At 39.1% G+C, this 26,668-nt stretch overlaps 1 protein-coding gene and 1 pseudogene across 1 annotated transcript; one reads left to right on the top strand and one right to left on the bottom strand.

Annotated features, from left to right (window-relative positions):
• Nucleotides 1–13,268: 13,268 nt before the first annotated feature.
• Nucleotides 13,269–16,139, bottom strand: LOC114688010 (C-type lectin domain family 4 member A-like; the record flags this gene model as incomplete). The annotated part of the gene is made up of 3 exons (XM_028862633.2): nt 13,269–13,798; nt 14,976–15,088; nt 15,981–16,139. Coding segments are annotated over 3 exons (414 nt in total), but the record flags the coding sequence as incomplete, so codon positions are not given.
• Nucleotides 16,140–18,447: 2,308 nt separating this feature from the next.
• Nucleotides 18,448–26,668, top strand: part of LOC119087733 — a 21,449-nt pseudogene continuing 13,228 nt past the window's right edge.

The raw sequence follows: 26,668 nt of genomic DNA, 5'->3' as shown, positions 1-26,668 counted from the left end.
GATTGCACAAGAACAAGGCACAACTGATGATCTTTCAAAGACATCAACAGTTCTACCTTTAAAATAGTTAACAGACAAGCCTGTATGGGTTCAACAATGGCCTTTAACAGAGAAACTACAGTCTTTAGAAGAGCTGGTACAGTAGCAGTTAAATGCTCAGCATATTGAAGAATCAACGAGCCCTTAGAATTCTGTATTTGTTAATAAAAAGAAATGCGGTAAATGGGGAATGGTAACAGACCTTACAGCAATTAATGAAGTATTTGAGCCAATGGGCTCTCTACAATCTGGAATTCCTTTGTCTACTCTATTACCTAAAGAATGGCCTCTTATAGGTATCAATTTAAAAGGTTGTTTCTTTTCAATACTCTTACAAGGAAAAGACAGAGAAAGATTTGCCTTCACGGTACCTACTTATAATAATTCTCAACCAGTTAAGAGATATCAATGAAGGGTTCTCCCACAGGGAATGTTGAATAGCCTAACCCTGTGCCAATATTTTGTACAACAGCCATTGGAAGTGATATGTAAAAAATTTCCTAAATCTATAATTTATCATTATATGGATGATATTTTACTAGCTGACTCAAATGTAGCTACTTTAGAAAGAATGTTTGAAGAAGTAAAGAAAATTTTGCCTTGCTGGGGATTACAAATTGCTCCTGAAAAGATACTAAGAGGAGATTCTATCAATTATTTAGGATATAAAATAGAGCTATAAAAAATTAGACCCCAAAAGGTGCAAATTAGGAAAGATCGATTACAGACTCTTAATGACTTTCAAAGATTATTTGGAGACATATTTCATATACAATCAATTGCTGGGGTAAAAAATGATGAACTGAGTAATTTGTTCAAAACCTTAGAAGGTGTCAAGGACTTAAATAGTCCAAGAGAATTATCACCTGAAGCTGAGAAAGAATTGGCCTTCATAGGAAAGAAGTACAGGAAGGACTTGGGGATCTTGTCAATCCAAAACTGGATTACATTTTCACTATTTTACCCTCTAGGGATTCTCCTACAGGAATTTTAATGCAGAGTGAAGATATTATATTGGAATGGATTTTTATACCAAATAAACAGAGTAAAAATTAAAAACTTATGTGGAAAAGATCTCTGACTTTATTTTAAAAGGAAAATTGAGACTTCGTCAATTAGCAGGAATAGACCCAGCAGAAATTGTCGTACCTTTAACTAAGGAGGACATTGAAAAATTATGGGCAGAAAGTGAACCTTGGCAAAGAGCTTGTGTAGTGGGTAGCCATTTCAGTTTTGGTCTGGAAGTTCTAACCCCTATTGAGGCTTCGGTACAAGGTAGGGCCAACAGAGGGCCCTGAAGACCCGAGCTCCAGATGTATCACCTTCTCTTAGTTCCCTGAACCCTGGACGCTAAACGTAGACTGAACAGAGTTCTCCAGAGAACACCACCAGACTGCGCTATGTCTTCCCCAGACCCTGTAGCCTATCCCTTCATTTGTAAGTTACCCCACAAAATAAACCTCCTTTTTAACTACGTGGAGTGGCCTTAATAATTTCACCAATATCTGGCGCTCATGTGGGGCAAATTCCAAAGGCCTGGGTGGCTCCCACCCTCAGCTTCCTCCCCGGCTGGTGGGTACCTAAACTCACCTGCAAAGTTCCATATTACCAGGGAACGCCTACACGGTTCTATTCCCAAAAAAAAGGAGCAGCTAGTCCAGTCTCAGTTCCCTAGCTTAGCCCCCAGACCAGCAAAAACCCGCTGTGAGCGAGGCATTCCCCTTCTCCCTGAGTGCTGGCTCCAGCTCCCTACCATCTCCTCCTTCAGCTGCTGTCCAGCCAAAGTCTCCAGCAGGCCCTGCTTTGGAGCTGTACCAATACCTCCTGCTGGCTGAACAGTGCTACTACAGCCCCCCCAAACCATGAAAGTTAAGCTAGGAAACAAGCGTATGGATGGCCAAATACCCTAACAGTCGTGCCAGAAACCCCATCCAACAACTGATGGATCTGGATGCAGAGATCCACGGCTAGGCCCCGGGTGGAGTGCTGGGAGTCTAATTAGCGAGAAAGAGGAGGGTTTATATGAGCGAGAATTGTTGAAACCAAGGTTGGATAAAGCACAGGGACAAATAGCCAAATGAATGGAAACACATGAACTATGAACCAAAGGCTGAGGGGCCCCCAACTGGATCAGGCCCTCTGAATAGTTGAGACAGTTGATTGGCTTGACCTGTTTGGGAGGCATCTAGGCAGTGGTACTAGGTCCTGGGCTCATTGCATGAGTTAGCTGTTTGAAACCTGGGGCTTATTCAGGGACGCTTGGCTCAGTCTGGGAGGAGGGGACTGGACCTACCTGGACTGAATCTACCAGGTCGATCTCAGTCCTCGGGGGAGGCTTTGCCCTGGAGGAGGTGGGAATGGGAGGTGGGCTGGGGGGAAGGGGAAGGGGGCAGGAGGGGAAGAACAAGGGAATCCATGACTGATATGTAGAACTGAATGGTATTGTAAAATAAAATAAAAGGAAAAAAAAGTACTTGATAATTTTACACCTTAAAATTGACTAACAAATGTGTTTCATTTTGCAGAATTTGCAAGATTAAAGTATGTACATCATACCATTGACACCTATTCAGGATTTCAATGGGCAACTCCTATGAGTTATGAAAAGGCTGATTCTGTGATTACACACCTATTAGAAGTTATGGCCATCATGGGAATACATGTACAAATTAAGACAGACAATGCCCAGCATATGTCTCCAATAAAATGAGATAATTCTTTGCTTATTACAACATAAAGCATGTTACAGGTATACCACACAATCCCACAGGCCAAGCAGTTATAGAAAGATCCAATCAAAAGCCGGGCATGGTGGCGCACGCCTTTAATCCCAGCACTCGGGAGGCAGAGCCAGGCGGACCTCTGTGAGTTCTAGGCCAGCCTGGGCTACCAAGTGAGCTCCAGGAAAGGCGCAAAGCTACACAGAGAAACCCTGTCTCGAAAAAAACAAAAAAAAAAAAAGAAAGAAAGATCCAATCGAACTTTTAAAGGAGATGTTAAATAAACAGCAACAGGTAACAATGACTCCTAGAAATAGATTGCATTGTGCTTTATTAACCTTAAATTTTCTCAATGCTGATGAGAAAGGAACAACAGCTGCGGAGAGACATTGGATGACTGACAAAACTCCTGAGCTAAACCAACCGGTTTATTTCAAGGATGTGATGACCTCAGAATGGAAACCTGGATATCTTCTATGTTGGGGAAGGGGTTTTTCTTTTATTTCTGCAGGAGAACAAAAGTTATGGACACCAACAAAATTAATAAAAATTCAATTCAAACAGGAGAAAACCCTTGATGAGAAGTAAAAGATCATCCACCAATGTGACATCTCTATAAGTTGTAAGAAAAATTTAACAGTCAAAGGTTGGGGTAGGGTTCTGTTTTTGTCTTTCCAGGATAATGAAAATACCCATATTCCAAAAATCATAAGGCCTTAGATATCTGGATGTTTACAGCATAAAAAGAATCTATTGGTACCAATCTACACAGGGTAAAATCTCACTGTCTAACATCTATATCTCTATCAATCTAGAAAAGTTGTGGTTCCAATTCAATTATAAACCAAGCTGGCTTTGGAAATGGAATTGGCTCACTCCTTCTCTAAACCCAAGCATATTGCTAAAAGAAAAGGTTGAGAGATTCTTCAGTCCCATATCAGAAGATCCCTCTGGTGTGGGACAGAAGAAAACCAATAAAAGGGACCTTTGTCTTCAAGATTCTAATTCTCTCCATGCTCACTCTTGATTTCTCAGAATCCTTTCTTACATGTTATATCCTCTTTATATCCAAACTTTCCATTTTGATAAAAAAAAGTTTTTCCAATAGCAATCTCTGAAGTCTCCAGAAGGAAGATGGGGTCCCAACAACAACTACTCTACCCAATCCAGAATGATGCCATGGTAATCATCATCATACTACACTTCTTGCTAGAATTTCAGACAATCTTACCCACGACTCTAAGACTTGCTGCAGAATCTACAGTTAGTCTAACTGAGATTCAACTATCTGAGCTTTCTCACAATACCCAACAGAGATACCATCACCCTCAAAACAACAGGAAACAATTCTAAGAAAACGATGTCCCTTCTCCCTAAGGTTTCATATTTCTCAGGGTTATGGATGATGGTTATGGGGTTGGGGGTGGAAGAAAATATTAAACTCAGTATTCACCTAAAAAAAGGGAAAAGAAGAAATGGAATGGATGGGTATAAGATATTATGGTAGATTACTGTATATACCAGTAAACAAATTTAGTAAAATAGCAGCCTTAGATAATTTGCACTGCTATGGATTCTTATATGTTGATACAAATGTAAATTATTTTTATATTCCTGTTTAAGATAATTTGTATATTGATACAAATACAGAACTATATTTGTTATAATGTACATATATTTCTACTCTTATTTGAAATATTTGTATATTGATGCAAATGTAAATTTATATCTGTCATATTTTATGTATGTTCTACTTCTGTTTAGGATATTCTGTATATTGATATATATTTAAGATTATTGTCATATTGCATATTACACTATATATTCCTACCTCTGTTATAAATATCTTGTGTATGGTCACAATTTTGAAGTCATTGTTCTTTACCATACATTTGCTTATAGACTGTTTACCTTATTTACATAAATCCTTAGTCCTTAGGTTATTTTGGTAGATAAGACTTAGAGATTTATAGTCACCTATGCTTGTCATCTCTATAGTTACATTAGGTTATCCAGATTTACAGATACATAGGTCAGATGGACAGGTAATCTTCAAACACTTCATAGACCTAGAGAATATGGCATTTAAATAACTTAGAATTCTATTGATGTGAAACACAATTGCTCCTGGCAGTACCAATTTGATCCTGAGAGAATGTTGGGCTTCTAAGACATTTCCATTTGGAAGTTTATCTTCTTGACACAAAATGGCCTACTGGGCAAAGAACTGCCCTTGCCTCGACTGCTGACAGTACGAATGCAATGCTGTCCTTTCTGGACAAGCAGGACACAAGGAAAGCGACCACTGTACTCTGCCAAGACAGGGTAAAATGGTCTTTCAGAATTCCTGCTTCTGAAAATGGTCTGTCAGATACTCTAGGCCTGTAGCCAATTTGAATGCACCAACAATGCTGAGAAACATTAGGTGACTGTCCAGGCTGCCAGCTGTCTTGGTCTACTCTTGCAAGATTCCTGAAAGTTGCTTGCATCCATCTACCATTTCTCAGGTACCATGATATTCCTTCTCAAGTCTTTGATGGGATTGAAGACTAGCAGTTATAGTTACAACTTAGCATATATATGAAATATCTTAGATAGAACATATTAAGTATTAGATTCAGGTTCTTTAGGATAGGATACCTTTTGGAAGGATCTTTGTAACATACCATTTACCTATGCTCTAGACTCCTCTGGATTTTAGTATGTGTTGCTTGCTTGATATTGTTTGCATTGATTGTAGTTCCATCTTATCTAGGTCATTATCTTTCCTTACTCCTGGACAATATTTGATAACCATTTCTATGTATATAATCTTGTATCAAGTTAGAACCTCTTTATTTAGACAAAGAGGGGAGATGTAGTAGGTAGCAATTCCAACTTTGGTCTGGAAGTTCCAACCCCCATTGAGGCTTTAGTAACTATCACGCCTACAAGGTGGGGCCAAGAGAGGGTCCTGAAAACCCAAGATCCAGATGCACTGCCTTCCCTTGGTTCCTGGACCCTGGACGCTAGAGGTAGACTGAACAGAATTCTCCAGAGAACACTGCCAGACTGTGCTATGTCTTCCCCAGACCCTGTAGCCTATCCCTTCATTTGTGAGTTACCCCACAAAATAAACCTCCTTTTTAACGACGGGGAGTGCCTTTAATAATTTCACCAATAAGCTTGCAGTAATTTTTTGGGAGAGATTAACAGCAAATATCCCAAAAGTGATAGAATTGAACTTATAAAGACAGCTGATTGGATTTTTGCCTCGCATTGTATGGGAAACACTCATATCTGGAGCTCGTACATTTTATACAGATGCAAACAAACAGGGAAAGGCAGGTTACAAATCAGAAAATTTAAAGAAAGTGGTTCAAAGTCCTTATAATTCAATTAAAAAAATCTGAATTGTATGCTATTCTGTTGGTATTAAAAAAATTTTCAGAACCTCTCATCATAGTTACTGACTCTCAGTATGCTGAAAGAGAGGTGTTACATACTGAGACTGCAGAATTTATCCCTGATAAGTCAGAATTAACTTCACTATTTATTCAGTTACAAGATATAATCAGGAATAGGAATCATCCCTTATATATAACTCCCATCTGATCCCATATGGGTCTGCCAGACATCCTAGCACAAGGTAATGATTAAATTGATAAATTATTGATAGGAAATGTGCTGGACACCTCAGAATTTCATAAAAAAAAATCATGTCAATAGTAAAGGTTTAAAAAAGGATTTTTCCATAACCTGACAACAAGCCAAGGAAATTGTAAGGCAATGTCCTATTTGTTCCTTTTACAATCAGACTCCCTTACCAGCAGGATGTAACCCAAAGGGTACTCAGAGGAATGAAATCTGGCAGATGGATGTGTTTCACTTTGCAGAATTTGGAAAACTGAAATATGTACACCATATCATTGATACTTATTCAGGATTTCAATGGGCAACTGCTTTGAGTTCTGAAAAGGCTGATTCTGTAATCTCTCATTTGCTAGAAGTTATGGCCATCATGGGTATACCTACACAAATTAAAACTGACAATGCTCCAGTATATGTCTCTGTTAAAATGAAACAGTTTTTTGCTTATTACAATATAAGGCATATTACAGATATACCACATAACCCTACAGCTAAGCAGTTATACAAAGATCAAACAGAACTCTAAAGGGTATGCTAAATAAACAGAAATGGGTAACAAAACCCCACAGAAATAGACTGCATAATGCTCTATTAGCTTTGAAATTTCTCAATGCTAATGAGAAAGGAACAACAGCTGCAGAGAGACAATGGATAATAGAAAAAAAAAACTACAGAATTAAATCAGCCTATATACTTTAAGGATGTGCTAATCTCAGAATGGAATCCAGGATATGTGTTACATTGGGAACGAGGTTTTGCTTTTGTTTCTACAGGAGAAGGTATGCTGTGGATACCATCAAAATTGATATAGGTTAGATTTGAAAAAGAGAGACCTCTTAATTAGAAGAGGTGATCATTCATCAACCAGCATGACCATCCAATTTAAACTAACTTAGACCAGTAACACATGCCTTTTCATTTAATCAGATATAACTTGTCAAAAGGGAACCTCCCCAAAGTTAGTCTTGGGGAAAGGTTTTTGTTTTTGTCTGTTAGGAGAATGAAGGCTAAGGAATCTGAAGAACACTGGACAAATGAGACATCTGAAGAAAAAGGACAAATCTTCTAGGAAAAATGTCCCAAGAAAAAGAGTAAATTGGCCTATTGGTATATCATCTACAAAATTTCATAAGTCTTCCTAAATGTTTGTTTCTGCTCTTCTCTAAAAACACCTAACACAAATTGTCTTCTTATAGTCCCAGTTCAATTAAAAATTAAAGCTGGCTTTGGAGTTGGAGAATGGCTCTCTTCTTCTTTAAACCCAAGCATGTTGTTAAAAGGAAAATGCAAAATCACTGTATCATGCCAGAAGAGCCATCTTCTGATATGAGACAGGAGAAAACAAACAAAAAAAAAATTAAGGGACTATTCTATTGCTACAAATCTCAATTCATTGATTCTATTCTGATTCTTTAAACTTTTCTTAAAGTATGAATTTTATATCAAAATTTATAAGATTAATATATATTTTAAACATTTGTTATGATATTAATATTAATGGTCATATAGAGTACTAACTAATTCTAGAAAAAAGGCTCCAATTAGCTACTTATACATGTTTTTGCATTTGAGTCTCTATCAGTCTTTTGCAGGAAATCATGACCAGGCCTAACATCAAATTTGAAGTCTCCAGGAAAAAGATGGGGGCCCACAACAACAATTCAATGTGGACAATAATAATATCACTAAGCTGACAAACATCATCTACAGATCAGCCTTGGATTACAAACTGCTCAGAGCAATTTTGAGATGGCTAGCTGAGTTGATCCGGTTTCACAGACCACTTGAACAAGGACTTGAGGTAAGCCCTGACATTTGGCATTATGCAGAGACTGGACAACAAATGCTATAGCTACCTTTCCTAGAATTTGACAATTAATCCAAAATTTTTCTTTTCAGAATAAAGATGCCTTCACACACAACCAGCAGGAAGCAATTTTAAGAATATGATTCCCACATTCCCAAAGAGGTGGTGTGGGGCGGGTGGTTTTTAGTCTTTCAGTGGGTTTTGAATCTGGGATAATTTTCATTGTTTAGGAGGATTGGTTACAAGTTGTTGCTAATGGTTAAGAAATGGGCTAAGGAAAGGAGATTATATTTAAGGTTCTTCTTTGAAAAAATATATATATAAATGATAGAATAGAGGGTAGATTATTGAATCTACTCTGAAAAGTAAAGAGAAGATATAGATACAATATAGGTAAAAAGATAGATTTTTGAATCTACATTTTAAAAAAATTACTAGTTGTAAATACTTTACATTGGATTGGATTTTTGTATATTATATACAAATTATATATATTGAGATTGAGATTGTTAGAAAAGGCTATACATATATTTCTAATCTTATTCCAGATATTGTACTTATATAGTTCATTTAACAATGTAATGCAATTTGCTAATCCTATTAGGATATAGAGAAATGAAAGTAATTAAACATTACAATTGAACTTGTGCACATATTAGGTATGTTTTCAAGGTCAAGCAGATATATTTTAGATAGACAGGTCATCTTCAAACCTTTCAGAGATCTACAGAATATGGCACTTAAAATGTTTTAATAACTTAGATTTTTTTTATGGCCGTGAGACATGTCAGCTCCTGGCAGCACCAATCTACTTCAGAGAAGATATGGTCAATTGAAGAAACTGTATATGGAGTTAACTTTCTCTCTTTCTTTCTTTTTCTTTTTTTTTTTTTGTTTTTTTTTGTTTTGGTTTTTAAAGTAGAGTTTCTATGTGTAGCTTTGTGCCTTTCCTGGAACTCACTCTGTAGCCCAGGCTGGCCCAGAACTCACAGAGATCCAACTGGCTCTGCCTTGGGAGTGCTGGGATTAAAGGCATGCACCACCATAGCCCAGCCCTGGAGTTAACTTTCGTTGTGGCAAAAGTTAGCCACTGGACAACAAAGTGTCCTCAAATAAACTGCTGACAAACAGGACAAAATGGACAGACAGGACACAAAATAAAGGACTACTGATTCTTGCCAAGACAGGTGTGTTGTGGCTTTAGCAACAGGCATCCTCTGAGGCCAGGACAATATGGTATCATCCCTGAAGTGGCTTTTGCAATCCAGAAAAGGTACAGTGCCCTTTTCTTCAAAGGCAGCTAAACAGGCAGTGAACTGATAGCCTCTGGTGTGCAGAGGAACAGTAGCTGGAACAGTTATTCTTGAAAAAGTAACTAGGCTGATGGAGTCTAACCTCTCAATGGTAGACTGGCATTTAATAAAAGAGATGATGCCACCCACAAGCCGAGAAGAATGGGATGCGGAGAAGAACAGGATGCTGAGATGAAGCCACACACAAGTCAAGAAGAATGGATAGCTGAAATAAAAAAACATCAACAATTTCCAGAATTTAAAATCCAGAATTATGACAGGATACTAGTGGAATTCAGGTGTTTCTGGTACATGGACTGCTCTCACAGAAAGTGAGGACGATCTGTAGGCCTTGTGTACATTCTACTTCACAAATGAGTCTGTCAGATACACTAAGCCTATAGGCTGAAGATGATGCCCCAATATTGCGAATATTGTAGAGAAACCTCGGCTGTTTCTGTCAACTCACATTTTTTTGGGAAGGCACTTGCTTGCACTTCCTATTTTATTAGGTAATATTATTTCCTTCTTGGGTCTCTGAGGGAGTTGAAGTTATGGCTATAGTTATAGTTATCTGAAGATTAGATAGTTCTAGTTATAGTTTTCCTTGTTAAGAATTTCAGAAAAGCAACTCACTAAAGAGGTGTAAGTGTATAAATTTGAAAAACATTATAAGATAGTTCTCTGTTAGTAATATAAGATAGGATATAAAGTAAATCAGGTACATTTTACACTTACCAAAATAGGATAGATAATGGAATTATTTTCTCTGAGTTTGTCAAATGTCAGTGTAAAATAGACTAGACATTGTTGAGGTATTTATTGTTTGCATATACTGTATATAGTCATTGTAGTTACTGTATATAGTTTTTCTTACATTAGTTAGAGCTTTTTTCTTTTAATTAGAATAAAAGTGGGAAATGTGGTGATATTTTATTTGTGGTGAAATGTGATATTTTATTTGTATATTAATAAAGTTGCCTGGAGATCAGAGGTCAAATAGCCATTAAGCAGAAGTCAGGCAGTGGTAGCATATGCCCTTAATCTGGTCACTTGGCAGGCAGAGTCTCTGTGTGATCAAGGACACAGCCAAGCATGGTGACACTAGCCTTTAATCCCAGTACCAACCATAGAGACGTGGAGGTTTGTATAGACAGGCAGTGATGAGGAAGTCATATGGCTGGGCTTAGAGCCAATGAGAAGGCAGAACAGAAAGGCAATAAAAACACAAATCAGACAGGAAGAATCTCTCTCTCTCTCTCTCTCTCTCTCTCTCTCTCTCTCTCTCTCTCTCTCTCTCTCGGGAAACTACTGCTGGTGGTAAGCTAAAGCTAGTCGTGGCCATTACTCTGATCTCTTTGGCTATTTCCTCTGTATTTGGCTCTGTGTTTATTTACTAAGTGTCTGGCTATGGGTCACTGTAATTCTGTTCTGCTTCTTTCCACCTTTATCTTTGGGAGTCAGGATCATAGAGAATAGTAGTTTCTTATAAGTTGAACATGTAATAGCCTCCTGTATTTAGAGAATCAGATTCATTCTCATTCTTTGGACAAACCACCTGAACAAACCAGCCAATTGGGATTGAAAGCATACTCTATATGAAGGAAGATGAATCAAAGGCATTGAAACAGTCTTTTACAGAAGAGTATGTAACCACCTGGGAACCAGCATAGCATCTACACCTAATCCCTTTACTGTTTACTCAGGAGATGACTTGTTATTTTGTCAAAAGGAAACTTTAGTCCCAACAGCAGAAAAGAGGAACCATTGCAACAAAAGCATGAAATACTAAAACTTGCTGGAGAGATGGCTCAGTGGTTAAGAGCACTGGTTGCTCTTCCAAAGGTCCTGAGTTCAATTCCCAGCAACCACATGGTGACTCACAACCATCTTCAGTGGAATCTGCTGCCCTTTTCTGGCATAAAGTCATACGTACAGATAGAGCACTTCATATACATAAAATAAATAATAAAACACTCAAACTTGTGCTTTACTTCTCTCTGATATTGAAGCAAACTAGTGTCATGTGGGTTGAGTGTTTGGGGGTCTGTCATGTGCACCATGGGTCTGTCATGAATCAGTGTGGGAGTACCTGGGACAGTGATGGTGCACATTTTCCTGTTCACCTACATCTGCAGTCATATCATTTTTACCTGACCTGTCGAAGAAAGACTTTCTCTGGACTTCTAACCAGGTCATGGGAGGTGGGTGACCTCTCTAGTTCTTTGGAATTCCTGGAGCTACTGGGAAGTCTGCTTTATCATGGTAGGCCATGAAGCCTTATGCTGCTCAGTTCTTTCATAGTTCATGCTAACAAGACGATTCATGTTGGGGGCTCACTATTTCAGAAACAGTGACCTTGTGATTAAAGTGTGGAACTTTGAGCCATGAGATGCTCACCCTGGCAGGAAGTGATGCTGAAGACAGAGTTCACTCTCTTATCAACCAAACACTCTCACCTATATAATGAACCCTGGTCAATCTCTGAACATCAGAGCTCAGATGAATGCCCCCTTGTTGACCTATTCTATATACTGCCACTCATTAACATTCTGGGAAGGAGATGTATACATGGGGTCCATGGAAGTTTTCTTTATGGGGCCCTCCCTGATCTCACCTGATATGTCCCTCACTTTAGTTCTGCTTTGTATCGCTCTACATAACAAAACTACAATACTAATAGAACAGAATTGTTAGTTCAGTGTGTCTTCCTAACAGCTTATAAATCTGCAGGTATCATGGGAACCTGGGACTCTACAGACAGTTAACTTGAAGTAATGACATCATTGGGAACTCCTGAACTTGAAGCTTGAGTCTGAAATGAGAACAGTCTTATAGAGGTATGGCCTGAACTTGTAGAATAATTTAATTAGTAAATGAAATGTTTTTGGCTATGGTTTACTAGAACAGCCATAAGAAACATTTTGGGGATGGCTGAGGAAATACAGGCAAGATCACACATCATCTGAGAAAAGAATTGATAAATTTTCCAAGAGTGATAATGGTATTGTCTGGTTTTGCACTAAAAATTTCAGATGGTATATACTGAAATATTGACTGAAGTGCTATGTATCAAACTAGCTCTCAACTGACCTATCAAGTAACATGTGCATATATATGCATATACACACATATATATGAAATTATCAAAATGTCAACAATCATTACTATAGATGGTAATTCTAAGAGTATTGATGAGACCATCCAGCCAATTGTGTTTCAACATGTTCATTGTAAGAAATTGAATAGGCCTCCAAGGTGTTAAGCAGCATGCAGGCCTCCGTGGGACATATGGGTCTCTTGGATGTCTATCCACAGGGCAGAGGCTGTCCACACCAACATGAGACACAAAAAAATCACTAGGGGGGACAGTAGAAGGTTGGCTAACATCTTCTTAAACTTGCTGTTGATAAAGGTCACACAGCCCAGGATTAGCCATCCATTAGAGGCCCACATCAGCTACACAGCACCCACAGCACCTGATGCACTAGCCATGGGGACCAAGTTCCTTAAGGTCCCTGGCAGTGCAGGTATTGGGGGACACAAGAAAATGCTGATGGAAGGGCACAAACTGCCAGAGAAAATGTGAGTAAGCACTGAGGATCAAAGTGACAATAGGTAACAATGTCACCCTGTCTGTCTGAATTACTTAAGAAGATCTTAAATGTTCTAACACCACACACACACAAAACAGACAACTATGTTAGGTAATAGAGGGTGTTGTTAACCTGATTGTGGTAGCCATTGCCCAATGCATTTACATATCAAGTCAAGACAGTGTAACGTGAAAATATAATTTATTTGTCAATTACACACGAATAAATCCAAAGACAGAGGAACAAAGAAAGAGAAAAATGGCTAGAAGGACCACACCATACAATTCTATCATCGAATAAGGTGTTAGGAATCTAAGGATGGACAGAGAAGCTGGTGTGCTACTACATATGCACAAAGGGATTCTGTGGAGTCTCTGGTATATGGGTAATTCTCATTATATAAAGGGTATAGAATGAATGAATAAGTATGTATGTGGACCTGCATTATCATATGGATAACTATTGGCTGCCTACCTAAATTTTTATGGTCATCTCTTCCACAAGAAGGTCTTTCCAGGTGTCTGTGTAATGCTGGATAAAAATTCAATCCATGTCCATGGAGAATGCTTGATTCATAACCATATTTTCTTCATCTGGCAAACTGACTTCTGTTGACCACTGCAAGGGACGTCATTCCAGCCCCAACCCCTACTCCGATAATTTATTGTGACACATTGTTCATCACCACAGTTGGGCTCACCCGGGTGCCAGAACCTGGAAGGGAGGACAGAGCATCAGGGTGTTTCCCACAGTAATCCTGGGAAAGAGAAAACAAGAGTAAGCAAGCCTCAGGATGCAGTGGGAATTTGTGGAAGCAGATTCAAGTGTGTACACACCAACCGTTCTCTACCACCCATGTCTGACGTGTCCCTGAAAACTGGGTCCACCGCATTCAATATTCTCTTAGCTTGTCACTCAACTGTTCTCCCAGAACACATCCGAGAGGCTACTTCATCCCTGGGTCTTGGTACCTGAGGACTGTCATTCCATGTGCTTATTTATTGCTGAAAGGTCTCTCATTCTCATGTTTTATTAAAGTTTGTTTTCCATTTTACAACAGTCTTATTTTAGAGACTGGAGAACTACTTAAAATATCTAGATAATTCACTTATTTCTGTCATCTAGGACAAGTAACTTACTATCCTGGACTCCTACCTGTCTCCTCTGAAGACTGAGAAGGACAGTAGCATCACTACCTGTTTCTCACAACAGAAATCAGGATAGAATGTGGGAAAATACTAAGATATTAGAGGTTTTTTTAATAATTACATTAATAAAACACACAACAATATCAGAATGTGGGTTTTGATTTAAGAGAAATAATCAGTTATGGTCTTGACATTAATTATTATTATAAAAATATAAATAAGAGTTGGGGAGATGACTCTGAAATTAAAAGTGCATGTGCTTTTCCAGAAGATGGGAGAGTTCTGATCCCAGCACACATATAGGTGTAGTCACACCACCTGTGACCTCAGCTCTGGAGACTCCAACACCCTCTCCTGGGCTCCATGAGCACCCACATATACATGGCAGACACTCAAGAGAGACACAGATATACACACAAATGAAAATAAATTAAATCCTATTGTTAAATATATAGATGAGAGACTGAAAGTATGATGAAACCCACCATGGTGTAGCACTTTGGTTGGTTGCTCTGGGTACTTATCATGCTACACTCTTCAAACTCAGTTTCCTCATCTCTCCTGGAGTATCATTGACTTGTGTCTCACAGGCCTCCTTGATGAGGACATGGGGATACAGTAACTCCATCCCCCCCACTCACACCAGGAGTGAGCTGTTTTAGTTTCATAACCAACAGCTGGAACACCCTAAAGTCTTCTCATGCTACAGGACACAGGACTCCTCTAGGTAACTCTGGACTCACATGGCACTTTCATTGTATGGTGTCTGATCAATCCATCGCCACTGTCGGTGACCTGGATCCGAAAGCCCGATATAATAAGCAGCTTGAGAATCCAGGATCTTGGTGATGAAATCCTAAGAGGAAAGAAAGATACAGCATTCAGCCTGGATGGAGTGATTCTTTTTCTGTTATAGAATTTTATAAGATCTTTTAAAAGTTATTTTAACCATACAAAATTATAGGTCCAATATGATGCACCTATGCAAATACATAATAATCAAATCCTAGTTCATTTCTCTAGGCCCTTAAATAGTTCTCAAATTATAGATAAATACACAATAATTATACCTTTTAGAGGAACACTGCGATACTTTGACTGACTTTTTTTCTGGTTGCACAGAGATGAGAGACAAAGAAAGGATCAAGGAATAGAAGAGCCACCCCCACCCCAGGAGTGCCATCTTCTCTGGCTGACCAGAACACAAAATCATCACTCAGAGGCCTGATTTCCATGACACTGGAAACAATCTCTGTCCATGATCATAATGAATTCTGTTCTCAGACTCAGTCCCGTCTTTTCTTCCCCAGCACCATTCTTGAAAGTTGTGCATGAGAGAATTTAGCAGATTAAACCATTCTCCATTCATAACCTCAGATATTTCATTTCTGATGGCTGTCTGTGACTCTCCTGATTCGATCCCCTTTCCCTAGTCAGCTCTGCGCCCTCCTCTGTTAGGCAGTGGGTACTACAGGAAGCATTAGAGTGCTGAAATCACAAACTGCTCTTTCAAGCAGAAACATTTCATCCTTCCCTCCACCCTCAGGCATTGCATTTCTGTTGTCATGGTTCCTTGTGGGTTGTTCAGCTTCACTGAACCAGGGGCAAGGTGTAGAAAGCAACCTTTCCAGCTTCCTGATGCAAAGCCTTCTGCCACATCAGCAACACCCATGTCAACAAAACTCCCTCTTAGTAAAAAGAGGCAGAGAGCAGGCCAGGCCCAGGCCCCACTCTCTCCCAGGATGCACCTGCTCTTCCTGGCTGTGGATCACCATCAGATGAGCACCCATGCTGGAGCACTTCTCCTCACTCTCTCTCCAAGATGCTGAGTCATTCGAAGTGAAGTAGCAGTGGGAACTAAATGGCTTCCAATCCTTTGGGCAACAGCTCCAGACTTTGTCTTTGGGGAATAAGTAAATGTAAGTGCAATGTCATAGAGTCATTTTAAAACCTGCATGATGTGGAGACCACATGGAACCTGGGACTCCCCACCTTCTCCAGATACAACAAGGAATCCTTGCCCCCTCGCAGATACCAAGCAACCCAAGCCTACCTCTGGTGACACCAATGTCAAGGCTCCTTTGTCCTACTGGGGTGTTGTCAGGGAAAGAGAGTGTAAGGGACATTCAGACACTGAGGACATAATGCCAAACTGTCTGGGTATCAAAATAACAGTTTAGTTCTTGGTATAACTCATTATACCAAGAACCAGAAAATGGATTTTAAAAAAGATCATTTTTTACATTTAATTAAAATATAATTTATCATTTTCCTTCTAATCTCTGCCATGATTCCTCCTCCCTCTCATATTCATGGCCTAATTTTATTGTTCTAAGAGCTATGGGCTAATAATACCTGCTGAGAGAGGGAGAATTAATCTCCAGGGATGAGCCTCCTAATTGGTTATCCAATACCAAGTGGTTAGCCTTAAAAAGGTACACTTTTATGAGCCAGAACACAGCATAGCAAGATGCAGTCAGACCAGGCATCATCCCTCATATCAAGCCTGGATGAGTCAACCCAGTAGGAAGAAAAAGGTCCCATGATCAGAGGAGGGCCGCTCTTTTCTGAAAGGAAATGGAGAAGCAGTGGATCTGGGGGTTGGGGGAGGTGGAGGGACCTGGGAGGACAGGAGGACAGGAGGCTGCAGCTGGTATGCATTGTATGAAAGGAGAACAATTTTTTAAAAAGAAATAAAGAATCAGATAAAGAAAAAAAGGGTACATTTTTAAATGTTCTACCTTAAGTGGACCATCAGGCAATAATAGTGGTCTATAATAATTTGTATAGTTTAGATCCTGTGTACTATATAATTAAACTAGCATTTCACACCTGTCATTTCCTCTCCAAAAATAATTACTCAAATTTTAGTATAGGAATATCCTGTAATATATCAGATCAGTCATCCTAAGAACTAATATTCAGATCATTTAAAACAAGTATCTTCTGGAAACTCATCCCAACCAAGAGAAAATTAATGAGATGTGACAGCTAAATACAGTGTTGCCATCCCAGATGAGAGTCTAGTAATCGTGAACTTCAATCAGTGATGATGTCATTATTCACTCACTAGTTGTAGCAACCACGTGCTTATAAAGATGTTCATATAGGGGACAGTGTATGTATATGTGGGGTTAGAATGATATCTTTATATCACATGAAATTGTCTATAAATTTTAAAATGTTCTCAAGGAGTCTATTGAAGCTTTAAGGAATTTGTATTCATGATACAAGGTTTCATCATTTTCTTCAAATTATATGTATGTATGTGTTTTAAGATTTCTTATATATATCGCTCTGCCTGCATGTATGCCTGCATGCCAGAAGAGGGCACCATATCTCATTACAGATGGTTGTGAAACATCACGTGGTTACTGAGAATTGAATTCAAGACCTCTGGAAGAGCAGTCAGTGCTCTTAACCCCTGAGCCATCTCTCCAGCCCCATATACATATACACATACATACATACATACATACATACATACATACATACATACATATGGTTGATATATTTTTCACCCCAATAAACTTATCTAGGGGTCAGAGAACAGAACAGCCACTATACTAGACATTAGACATAGATTTAGGTAGTGGAGCATGTGCCTTTAATCCTAGCATTCTGGATGCACAGATCCATCCACATCTCTGTGAGTTCAAGGCCACACTGGAAATAGCCAGCATCGTGACACACATCTTTAATCTGAGGAAGTGATGGCAGGAAGCAGAAAGGTATATAAGGCATGAGGACTAGGAACTAGAGGCTTTTAAGCTTTTAGGCTTTTAGCAGCAATTGAGCTGAGGTCAATTCGGATGAGTATTCAGAGGCTTCTAGTTTGAGGAAACAAGATTGGCTGAGCAGTTAGCCAGGTGAGGTTGGATGTGCCTTGTTCTGCTTCTCTGATCTTTCAGAATTCACCCCAATACCTGGCTCCCGAGTTTGTTTTTTATTAATAAGACCTTTTAAGCTTCGTCTTACATTTGGCATCCTACTTGTGGGGTACCAATTCCCGAAAATGTCACTTGCCTGTGGCCTTGCCCACTTGCTGTGGGCCCCAGCTCAGGCCCAAGCTGCACTTTGCTGGTTGTACGCCAGTAGGATTTGCTGAAGGAGGCAGAGGCAGGAGGATCCCAAGTTCAAGGCCAGCCTGGGAGGCTTGCTGAGGAGAAGCTACGGCCAGGGCCAGACCGTGCCACGAATGGCGGTAGTGGAACCATGGAGGCAGCGACTGCTGCTCCACATTGCTGGCTGCTTCTCATCGTGTTTATTGTGGCAGTGATGCTGTTACTGGGGATGAAAGGTTTACCACTGCTTGTTCAGAAAACAATTGCCAGGACCATTGTGTTACAAGAAAGCATCGGCAAAGGTAGGTTTGGAGAAGTTTGGAGAGGCAAGTGGTGGGGAGAGGTTGTTGTGAAGATACTCTCTTCTAGGGAAGAATGTTTGTGGTTCTGAGAGGCAGAGATTTATCAGACCGTGGTGTTATGCCATGAAAACATCCTAGAATTTATAGCAGCAGATAACAAAGACAATGGCACATGGACTCAGCTGTGACTGGTGTCGCATTACCCTGACCATGGATCCCTTTTGGTTTCACTCTGTCTACAGCAAGCCGTCTTGCCCATCTTCATATGGAGATTGTTGGTACCCAAGGAAAGTCAGCTATTTCTCACAGAGACTTGAAATCAAAGAATATCTTGATGAAAAAGAATGGAACCTGTTGTGCTGCACACTTGGGACTGGCTGTGAGACACGATTCTGCCACAGACACAATTGATATTGCTCCAAACCACAGAGGAGTCACCAAAAAAAAAAAAAAAAAAAAAAAAAAAAAAAAAAAAAAAAAAAAATCTGCAGTGAACCATGACTACGCCTAACAACAACTCAACAACTTTGAAATCTCCAAAAAGAGGATGGGACCCCACAACAATGATTTGATTAGGACAATGATAACACCATTAAGCTGACAAAAATTACCCAAAGATCGGCTTTGGACTACAAACTGCTCAGGACAATTTCAAGATGGCTAACTGAGACGATCCAGCTGCACAGACTACTCAAGCAAGGACTTGAGACAATTAACCGAAAAATATTCTTTTCAAGATTCCCTAAAGATGTCTTCACCCCCAGAAAGCAAGAAGTAATTTTAAGAAAACAAGGCCCACATTCCCAAGAGGTGGGGTGGGTGGTTTTGGTCATTCAATGACTTATGGATAATTGTCATTGTTTAGGATAGTTGGTTAAAAGTTCTTATTGTTAATGGTCAGGGGGAAAATGTTAAAAAAGGAGATTAGATTCAGGATTCTTGTTTAAAAGAAAAGGAAAAAAAAGAAAAAAGAGGATACACGTAAGAGGTAGATTTGAATCTACTCTGAAAAAATAAAAGAGATAGAAACAATAGGATAAAAGCGTTGATTATTGAATCTACTCTGAAAAGAAAAAAGGGTAGATGTTGAAATGATAAGAGGTAGATTTTTTAAATCTACTCAGAAAAGAAAAAATGAGAGAATATGGATATGATAAGATAAAAGGTAGATTATTGAATCTACTTTTAAGGAACTACTTGCTTTAAATATTTTACATTGGATTGGATTTTTCTATATTGTATATAAATTTGGTATTGGACTCACCAAATTAGGATAAATAATTAAATTTTTTGTCTGAATTTGTCAAATGTTAATGGACTGGACATTGTTGATGTATATAATGGAGTTTTTTGTCTGAGTCAAATGTTAATGGACTAGACATTGTTAATGTAATTCTTGACTGTATATATTGTATATACTTATTGTATATACTTTTTCTTATATTAGTTATAATTTTTTATTTTAAACAAAAAAAGGAAATGCAGTTGATATATTGTGCACCCCAATAAACTTATCTGGGGGTCAGAGAACAGAATAGCCACTATATTAAACATAGAGGTTAGGCAGTGGTAGCACACGCCATTAATCCTAGCATTTCGAAGGCAGAGATCCTTCTGGATCTCTGTGAGTTCAAGGCCATAATGCAAACCACCAGGCATAGTGCCACAGACCTTTAATCCCAGCACTTGAGATCTCATGTCTTGCTTGGGAAAGACACACGCCTTTAATCTCAGGAAGTGATGGCAGGACGCAGAAAGGTATATAAGGCAAGAGGACCAGGAATTAGAGGCTTTTAAGCTTTTAGGCTTTTAGCAGAAATTCAGCTGAGATCAATTCGGATGAGGATTTAGAGACTTCCAGTTTGAGGAAACAGAAGCAGCTGAAAAGTTGGCAAGGTGAGGTCAGTTGTGATTTGTTCTGCTTCTCTGATCTTTCAGATTCACCCCAATACCTGGCTTTTCTGGGTTTGTTTTTATTAATAAGACCTTTTAAGATTCGTGCTACATATGTATACATATATATATACATATGTAGGGGGTGTCTGTGTGTGTGTGTGTGTGTGTGTGTGTGTGTGTGTGTGTGTATACTGAGGTAGGAAATCGCAAGTGTGTAGAGACAGTTCAGAAAGAAGCAGAAGCTAGAAAAACTAATACAATAGAACCTTTCCACAAACAAGACAAATGGAGGCATACATATCAGACTTTCTGGTCTGATATAGATGTACATGGGGACTCCACGTCTCAGTACGTGACACTTGGGAATCTATTAGAAATATTGCATAACTCAGGCAGACATCCTCTACTCAAGTGCAGGCCACAGCAGCCAGAAGAACTAGAAGGCATATTCAGACAGAGACTCAACTGCTGGACCAGAGGACACTAGGCCACCAGAACTCCAGCTAGACCTCCCACCTGAGGACTTCCTCCCCTCTCTTAGTGCACCCCAGAAACTACCCCAATCGCCCCTCCCTAATCACAATGTCCCAGCCCCCAATGCAGATGGAGAGCCCATGCTCAACAAGAGGCCAGGCCAGCTGCCAGAAGTCTAGTCTTCAGCTTGGGAGAAGAACCTCTGTTCAAACATAGGCCACACAGACCAAAAGACCAAAAAGGAAAGAGAAACCAAGAAATAAAACACCCACCAAAGATAAACTTGACACCTAGTTGTAAAATCACCTCAAACCCAGATGCCTGGATGCCAGGCTAAGAATACAATCAACAACAGCCATGGTGATATGTCACCACCAGAGCCCAGTTGTCCTACTACAGCAAGCCCTGAATATCCCAACACAGCCAAAGTACAAGAAAAAGACCTTAGAACCAACTTTATAGAGGTGATAGAGGTCCTTAAGGAGGAAATGAATAAACCCCTTAAAGAAATCAAGAAAAACACAAACAAAAAATTGGAGGAAATGAATAAATCCCATGAAGAAAGCCAAGAAAAAGCAGACAGTTGAAGGAAATGAATAAAACCACTCAAGACCTGAAAATGGAAATAGAAGCAATAAAGAAAATACAAAATGAAGGAATTCTGGAAATGATGCAAACATACCAAGAGAATACAAGAGAGAGAAGGGAGGATCTCAGGCATTCAAGATACTATAGAAGAGGGCTGGAGAGATGGCTCAGAGGTTAAGAGCATCGGCTGCTCTTCCAGGGGTCCTGAGTTCAATTCCCAGCAACCACATGGTGGCTCACAACCATCTGTAATGAGATCTGGCACCCTCTTCTGTATACATAATAAATAAATAAAATCTTTAAAAAAAAAAGATAGAAGAAATAGATACTTCAGCCAAAAAAAATTATTAAATCTAAAAAATTTCTACACAAAACAGCCAGGAAATCTTGCACTCTATAAAGAGATCAAAGCTAAATATAATGGGAATAAAACAAGGAATCTCAGCTCAAAGACCCAAGAAAATTTTCCTAATCTAAAGAAGGAGATGCTTGTACATCACGATCCCTGACTTCAAGCTCTACTATAGAGCTACAGTAGTAAAAACAGCTTGGTATTGGCATAAAAACCGACATGTGGACCAATGGAATCAAATTGTAGACCCTGACATTAATCCGCACACCTGTGAACATATAATTTTTGACAAAGAAGCCAAAAGTGTACAATGGAAAAGAGAAAGCATCTTCAACAAATGGTGCTGGCATAACTGGATATCAACGTGTAGAAGGCTGCAAATAGATCCATATCTGTCACCAGTGCACATAACTTAAGTCCAAGTGAATCAAAGACCTCAACATAAATCCAGCTACTCTGAACCTGCTAGAAGAGAAAGTAGGAAGTAGTCTTGAACGCATTGGCATAGGAGATCACTTCCTAAACATAACACTAGTAGCACAGACACTGAGAGAAACAATCAACCAATGGGACCTCTTGAAACTGAGAAGCTTTTGTAGAGCAAAGGATACGGTCAACAAGGCAAATCGACAGCCTACAGAATGGGAAAAGGTCTTCACCAACCCCACATCTGACAGAGGCCTGATATCCAGAATATATAAGGAACTCAAGAAATGAGACATCAAAATGACGAACAGTCCAATTAAGAAATGGGCTATAGAACTAAACAGAGAATTCTCAACAGAGGAAATTCAAATGGCTGAAAGACATTTAAGGAATTGCTCAACATCCCTAATCAGGGAAATACAAATCAAAAACGACTCTGAGATACCACCTTACATCTGTCAGAATGGCTAAGATCAAAAACACTGAAGACACCTTATGCTGGAGAGGATGTGAAACTAGGAAAACTCTCCTCCACTGCTGGTGGAATGCAAACTTGTACAACTACTTTGGGAATCAATATGGCGCTTTCTTAGAAAACTGGGAATCAATCTCCCCCAAGATCCAGCTATACCACTCTTGGGCATATACCCAAGAAATGCTCATTCATACTACAAGAGCACTTGTTCAGGTATGTTCATATCAGCATTGTTTATAATAGCCAAAACCTGGAGATAACCTAGATGCCCTTCAACTGAAGAATGGATAAATAAATTGTGGTACATATACACAATGGAATACTACTCAGCAGAGAAAAACAATGACATCATGAGGTTTGCAGGCAAATGAATGGATCTAGAAAAAATCATCCTGAGTGAGGTAACCCAGACTCAGAAAAACAAATATGGTATATACTCTCTCATAGGACGATACTAGATATGGAACAAGGATGACTGGACTGCTACTCACATCACCAGTGAGGCTACCTGGAAAACAGGACCCTAAGAAAGACATGGGGATCACCCAATGATGGAGAAATGAATGAGATCTACATGAACAACCTGGACATGAGTGGGAGTAATGAAGGGCGAGGGTCGAGGGAAAGAGAGCCTGTGGGAGCGAGAGATCCCAGCTGGATCAAGAACAGAGAGGGAGAATGAGGAATAGGAGACCATGGTAAATGAAGACCACATGAGAAAAAGAAGAAACAAAGTGCTAGAGAGGCCCACAGAGATCCACAAAGATACCCCCACAATAGACTGCTGGCAATGGTCGAGAGACAGCCGGAACTGACCTACTCTGGTGATGGGATGGCCAAACACCCTAATAGTTGTGCTAGAAACCCCATCCAACGACTAAGGGATCCGGATGCAGAGATCCATGGCTAGGCCCTGGGTGGAGTTCCGGGAGTCTTATTAGCAAGAAAGAGGAGGGTTTATGTGAGCGAGAATTGTTGAAACCAAGGTTGGATAAAGCACAGGGACAAATAGCCAAATGAATGGAAACACATGAACTATGAACCAATGGCTGAGGGGCCCCCAGCTGGATCAGGCCCTCTGAATAGGTGAGACAGTTGATTGGCTTGATCTGTTTGGGAGGCATCTAGGCAGTGGTACCAGGTCCTGGGCTCATTGCATGAGTTGGCTGTTTGAAAACTGAGGCTTATGCAGGGACGCTTGGCTCAGTCTGGGAGGACAGGACTGAACCTGCCTGGACTGAGTCTACCAGGTTGATCTCAGTCCTCGGGGAGGATTTGCCCTGGAGGACGTGGGAATGGGGGTGGAATGGGGAAGAGGAGGGGGGAGAACAAGGGAATCCATGGCTGATATGTAGAACTGAATGGTATTGTAAAATAAAATTAAAGGAAAAAATAAAGGAGATGCCTATAAAGGTACAAGAAGCATACAGAACACTAAATAAATTGAACAAGAAAAGGAAGTCCCCTCACCACATAATAATGAAAACACTAAGCATATAGAACAAATAAAAATTATTAAAGACTGCAAGGGGAAAAGACCAAGTAACATATAAAGGCATACCTATTAGAATTACACCTGACTTCTCAGTGGAAACTATAAAAGCCAGAAGGACATGGACAGATGCACTGCAGACTGTAAGAGACTATAGATGACAGCCCATACTATGATAGCAAAATTTTCAAACAACATAGATGAAGATATGATATTTCATGATAAATTCTAATTCAAACAACATCTATCCACAAATACAGCCCTACAGAAGGTAATAGAAAGAAAACACCAACCCAAAGATGTTAACAATGCCTATAAAAACACAGAAATAAATATCTCACTCCAGCAAACCAAAAGAAGGGAAGCATACACTTATACACACACCACCACCAATAATAACAACAATAACAAAATAACAAGAATTAAAAGTCATTGGTCATTGATATCTCTCAGTATTAATGGATTCTATTTCCTTAGGAAAAACACACAGAATAACGAAATGGAAGCAAAGCCAGGATCCATCCTTCTGCTGCATACAAAAAACACACCTCAATATCAAAGATAGACATTACCTCAGAGTAAAGGATTGTAAAAAGATATTTCAAGCAATGAACCTAAGAAGCAACCTTGAGTAGGCATTCTAATATCTAACAAAATAGGCTTCAAACCAAAATTAATCAAAAGAGACTGGGAGGGACACTTCATACTCATCAAAGGGAAAATCCACCAAGATGACATTTCAATTCTTAACATCTATTCTCCAAATTCAAGGACACCCAAGTTTCTAACAGAAACACTACTAAAACATAAATCACACATCTACCCTCACACATTGATAGTGAGAGGCTGCAATACCCCACTCTTACCAACAAATAGGTCATCCAGACAAAAGCTAAACAGACAAATAATGGAACTAACAGACATTATGAACCAAATGGAGCTAACAGTTGTCTACAGAGCATTTTCACCCAAACACAAAAGAATAAACCTTCTTCTCAAAGCATCACAGAACCTTCTCCAAAGTTGACCACATACTGGGTAACAAAGCAGTTTCAACAGATACAAAAAAAATATGAAATAACCCCCTGCATCCTATCAGACCACCACAGATTAAAACTGGATTTCAACAGCAACAGAAACAAAAGAAAGCTTACAAACTCATAGAAACTGCACAACTCTTTGTTGAATGACTGATGGATCAAGGCAGAAATAAAGTAAGAAATTAAAGACTTTGTAGAATTCAATTATAATGAATACACAACATACCTAAACCTATGGAACCCAATGAAAGCAGGGCTAAGGGGAAAACTCATAGCACTAAGTGCCTACATTAAAAAATTGGAGAGCTCTCATACTAGGAACTTAACAGCACACCTGAAAGCTCTAAAACAAAAAGAAGTGAACACACAAAAGAGGAGGAAACAACAGGAAATTATCAAACTGGGGGCTGAAATCAATAAAATAGAAACAGAGAATAATTGAAGAGTCAATGAAAGAGCCAAACATTAGACAGATCTTTTGGAACCCCACAGAAGTGGGGAAGGAAGGATCATAGGAGCCGGAGAGGTTGAGGATACCAGACTGTATACATGTTATGGTTGTGTAGATTGATATTCTTGTGGGACTCCCAACAGTGGGAGTGGGGGTGTCTCTGACTCTTTTACCTGCTCTTGGTACCTTTTCCTCCTGCTGGATTGCCTTGGTCAGCCTTGATATGAGGGTATTATGGTGATATTTTATTTGTACTGAAATGTGATTTTATTTGTATGTTAATAAATAAAGTTGCCTGGGGGTCAGAGCTAATAGCAAGCCATTTTTTGTCTTTTAGGAGAATGAAGGTTAAGGAATCTGAAGAAAACTGGACAAATGAGATAACTGAAGAAAAGGGACAAATCATCTATCCCAGGAAACAGAGTGAAATGGCCTATGGGTATATCATCTAAAAAAAAATTTATAAGTCTTCCTAAATGTTTATTTGTGCTCTTCTCTAAAGAAATTTAACACTATCAGTCTTTTAATAGTCCCAGTTCAATTAAAATTTAAAGCTCACTATGGAGTTGGAGAATGGCTCTCTCCTTCTTTAAACTCAAGCATGTTGTTAAAGGAAAATACAAACTCCCTGTATCATGCCAGAAGAAAGAGCCATCTTCTACTATGAGACAGGAGAAAAACCAAATTAATTAAGGCACTATTCTATTACTAATCTCAACTCTTTGATTCTATTCTGATTCTTTAAACTTTTCTTAAAGTATGAATTTTATATCAAACTTTACAAGATTAATTTATATATACAGATATATTATATATATATATATATATTTTAAAACTTTGTTAAGATATGAATGGTCATATAGAGTACTAACTAAT

This window comes from Peromyscus leucopus, chromosome 3, assembly GCF_004664715.2.
Source record: "Peromyscus leucopus breed LL Stock chromosome 3, UCI_PerLeu_2.1, whole genome shotgun sequence".
Lineage (NCBI taxonomy): Eukaryota > Metazoa > Chordata > Mammalia > Rodentia > Cricetidae > Peromyscus > Peromyscus leucopus.
The sequence above is the reverse complement of the archived record's forward strand: the minus strand, read 5'-3'. Positions and strand labels throughout refer to the sequence as shown.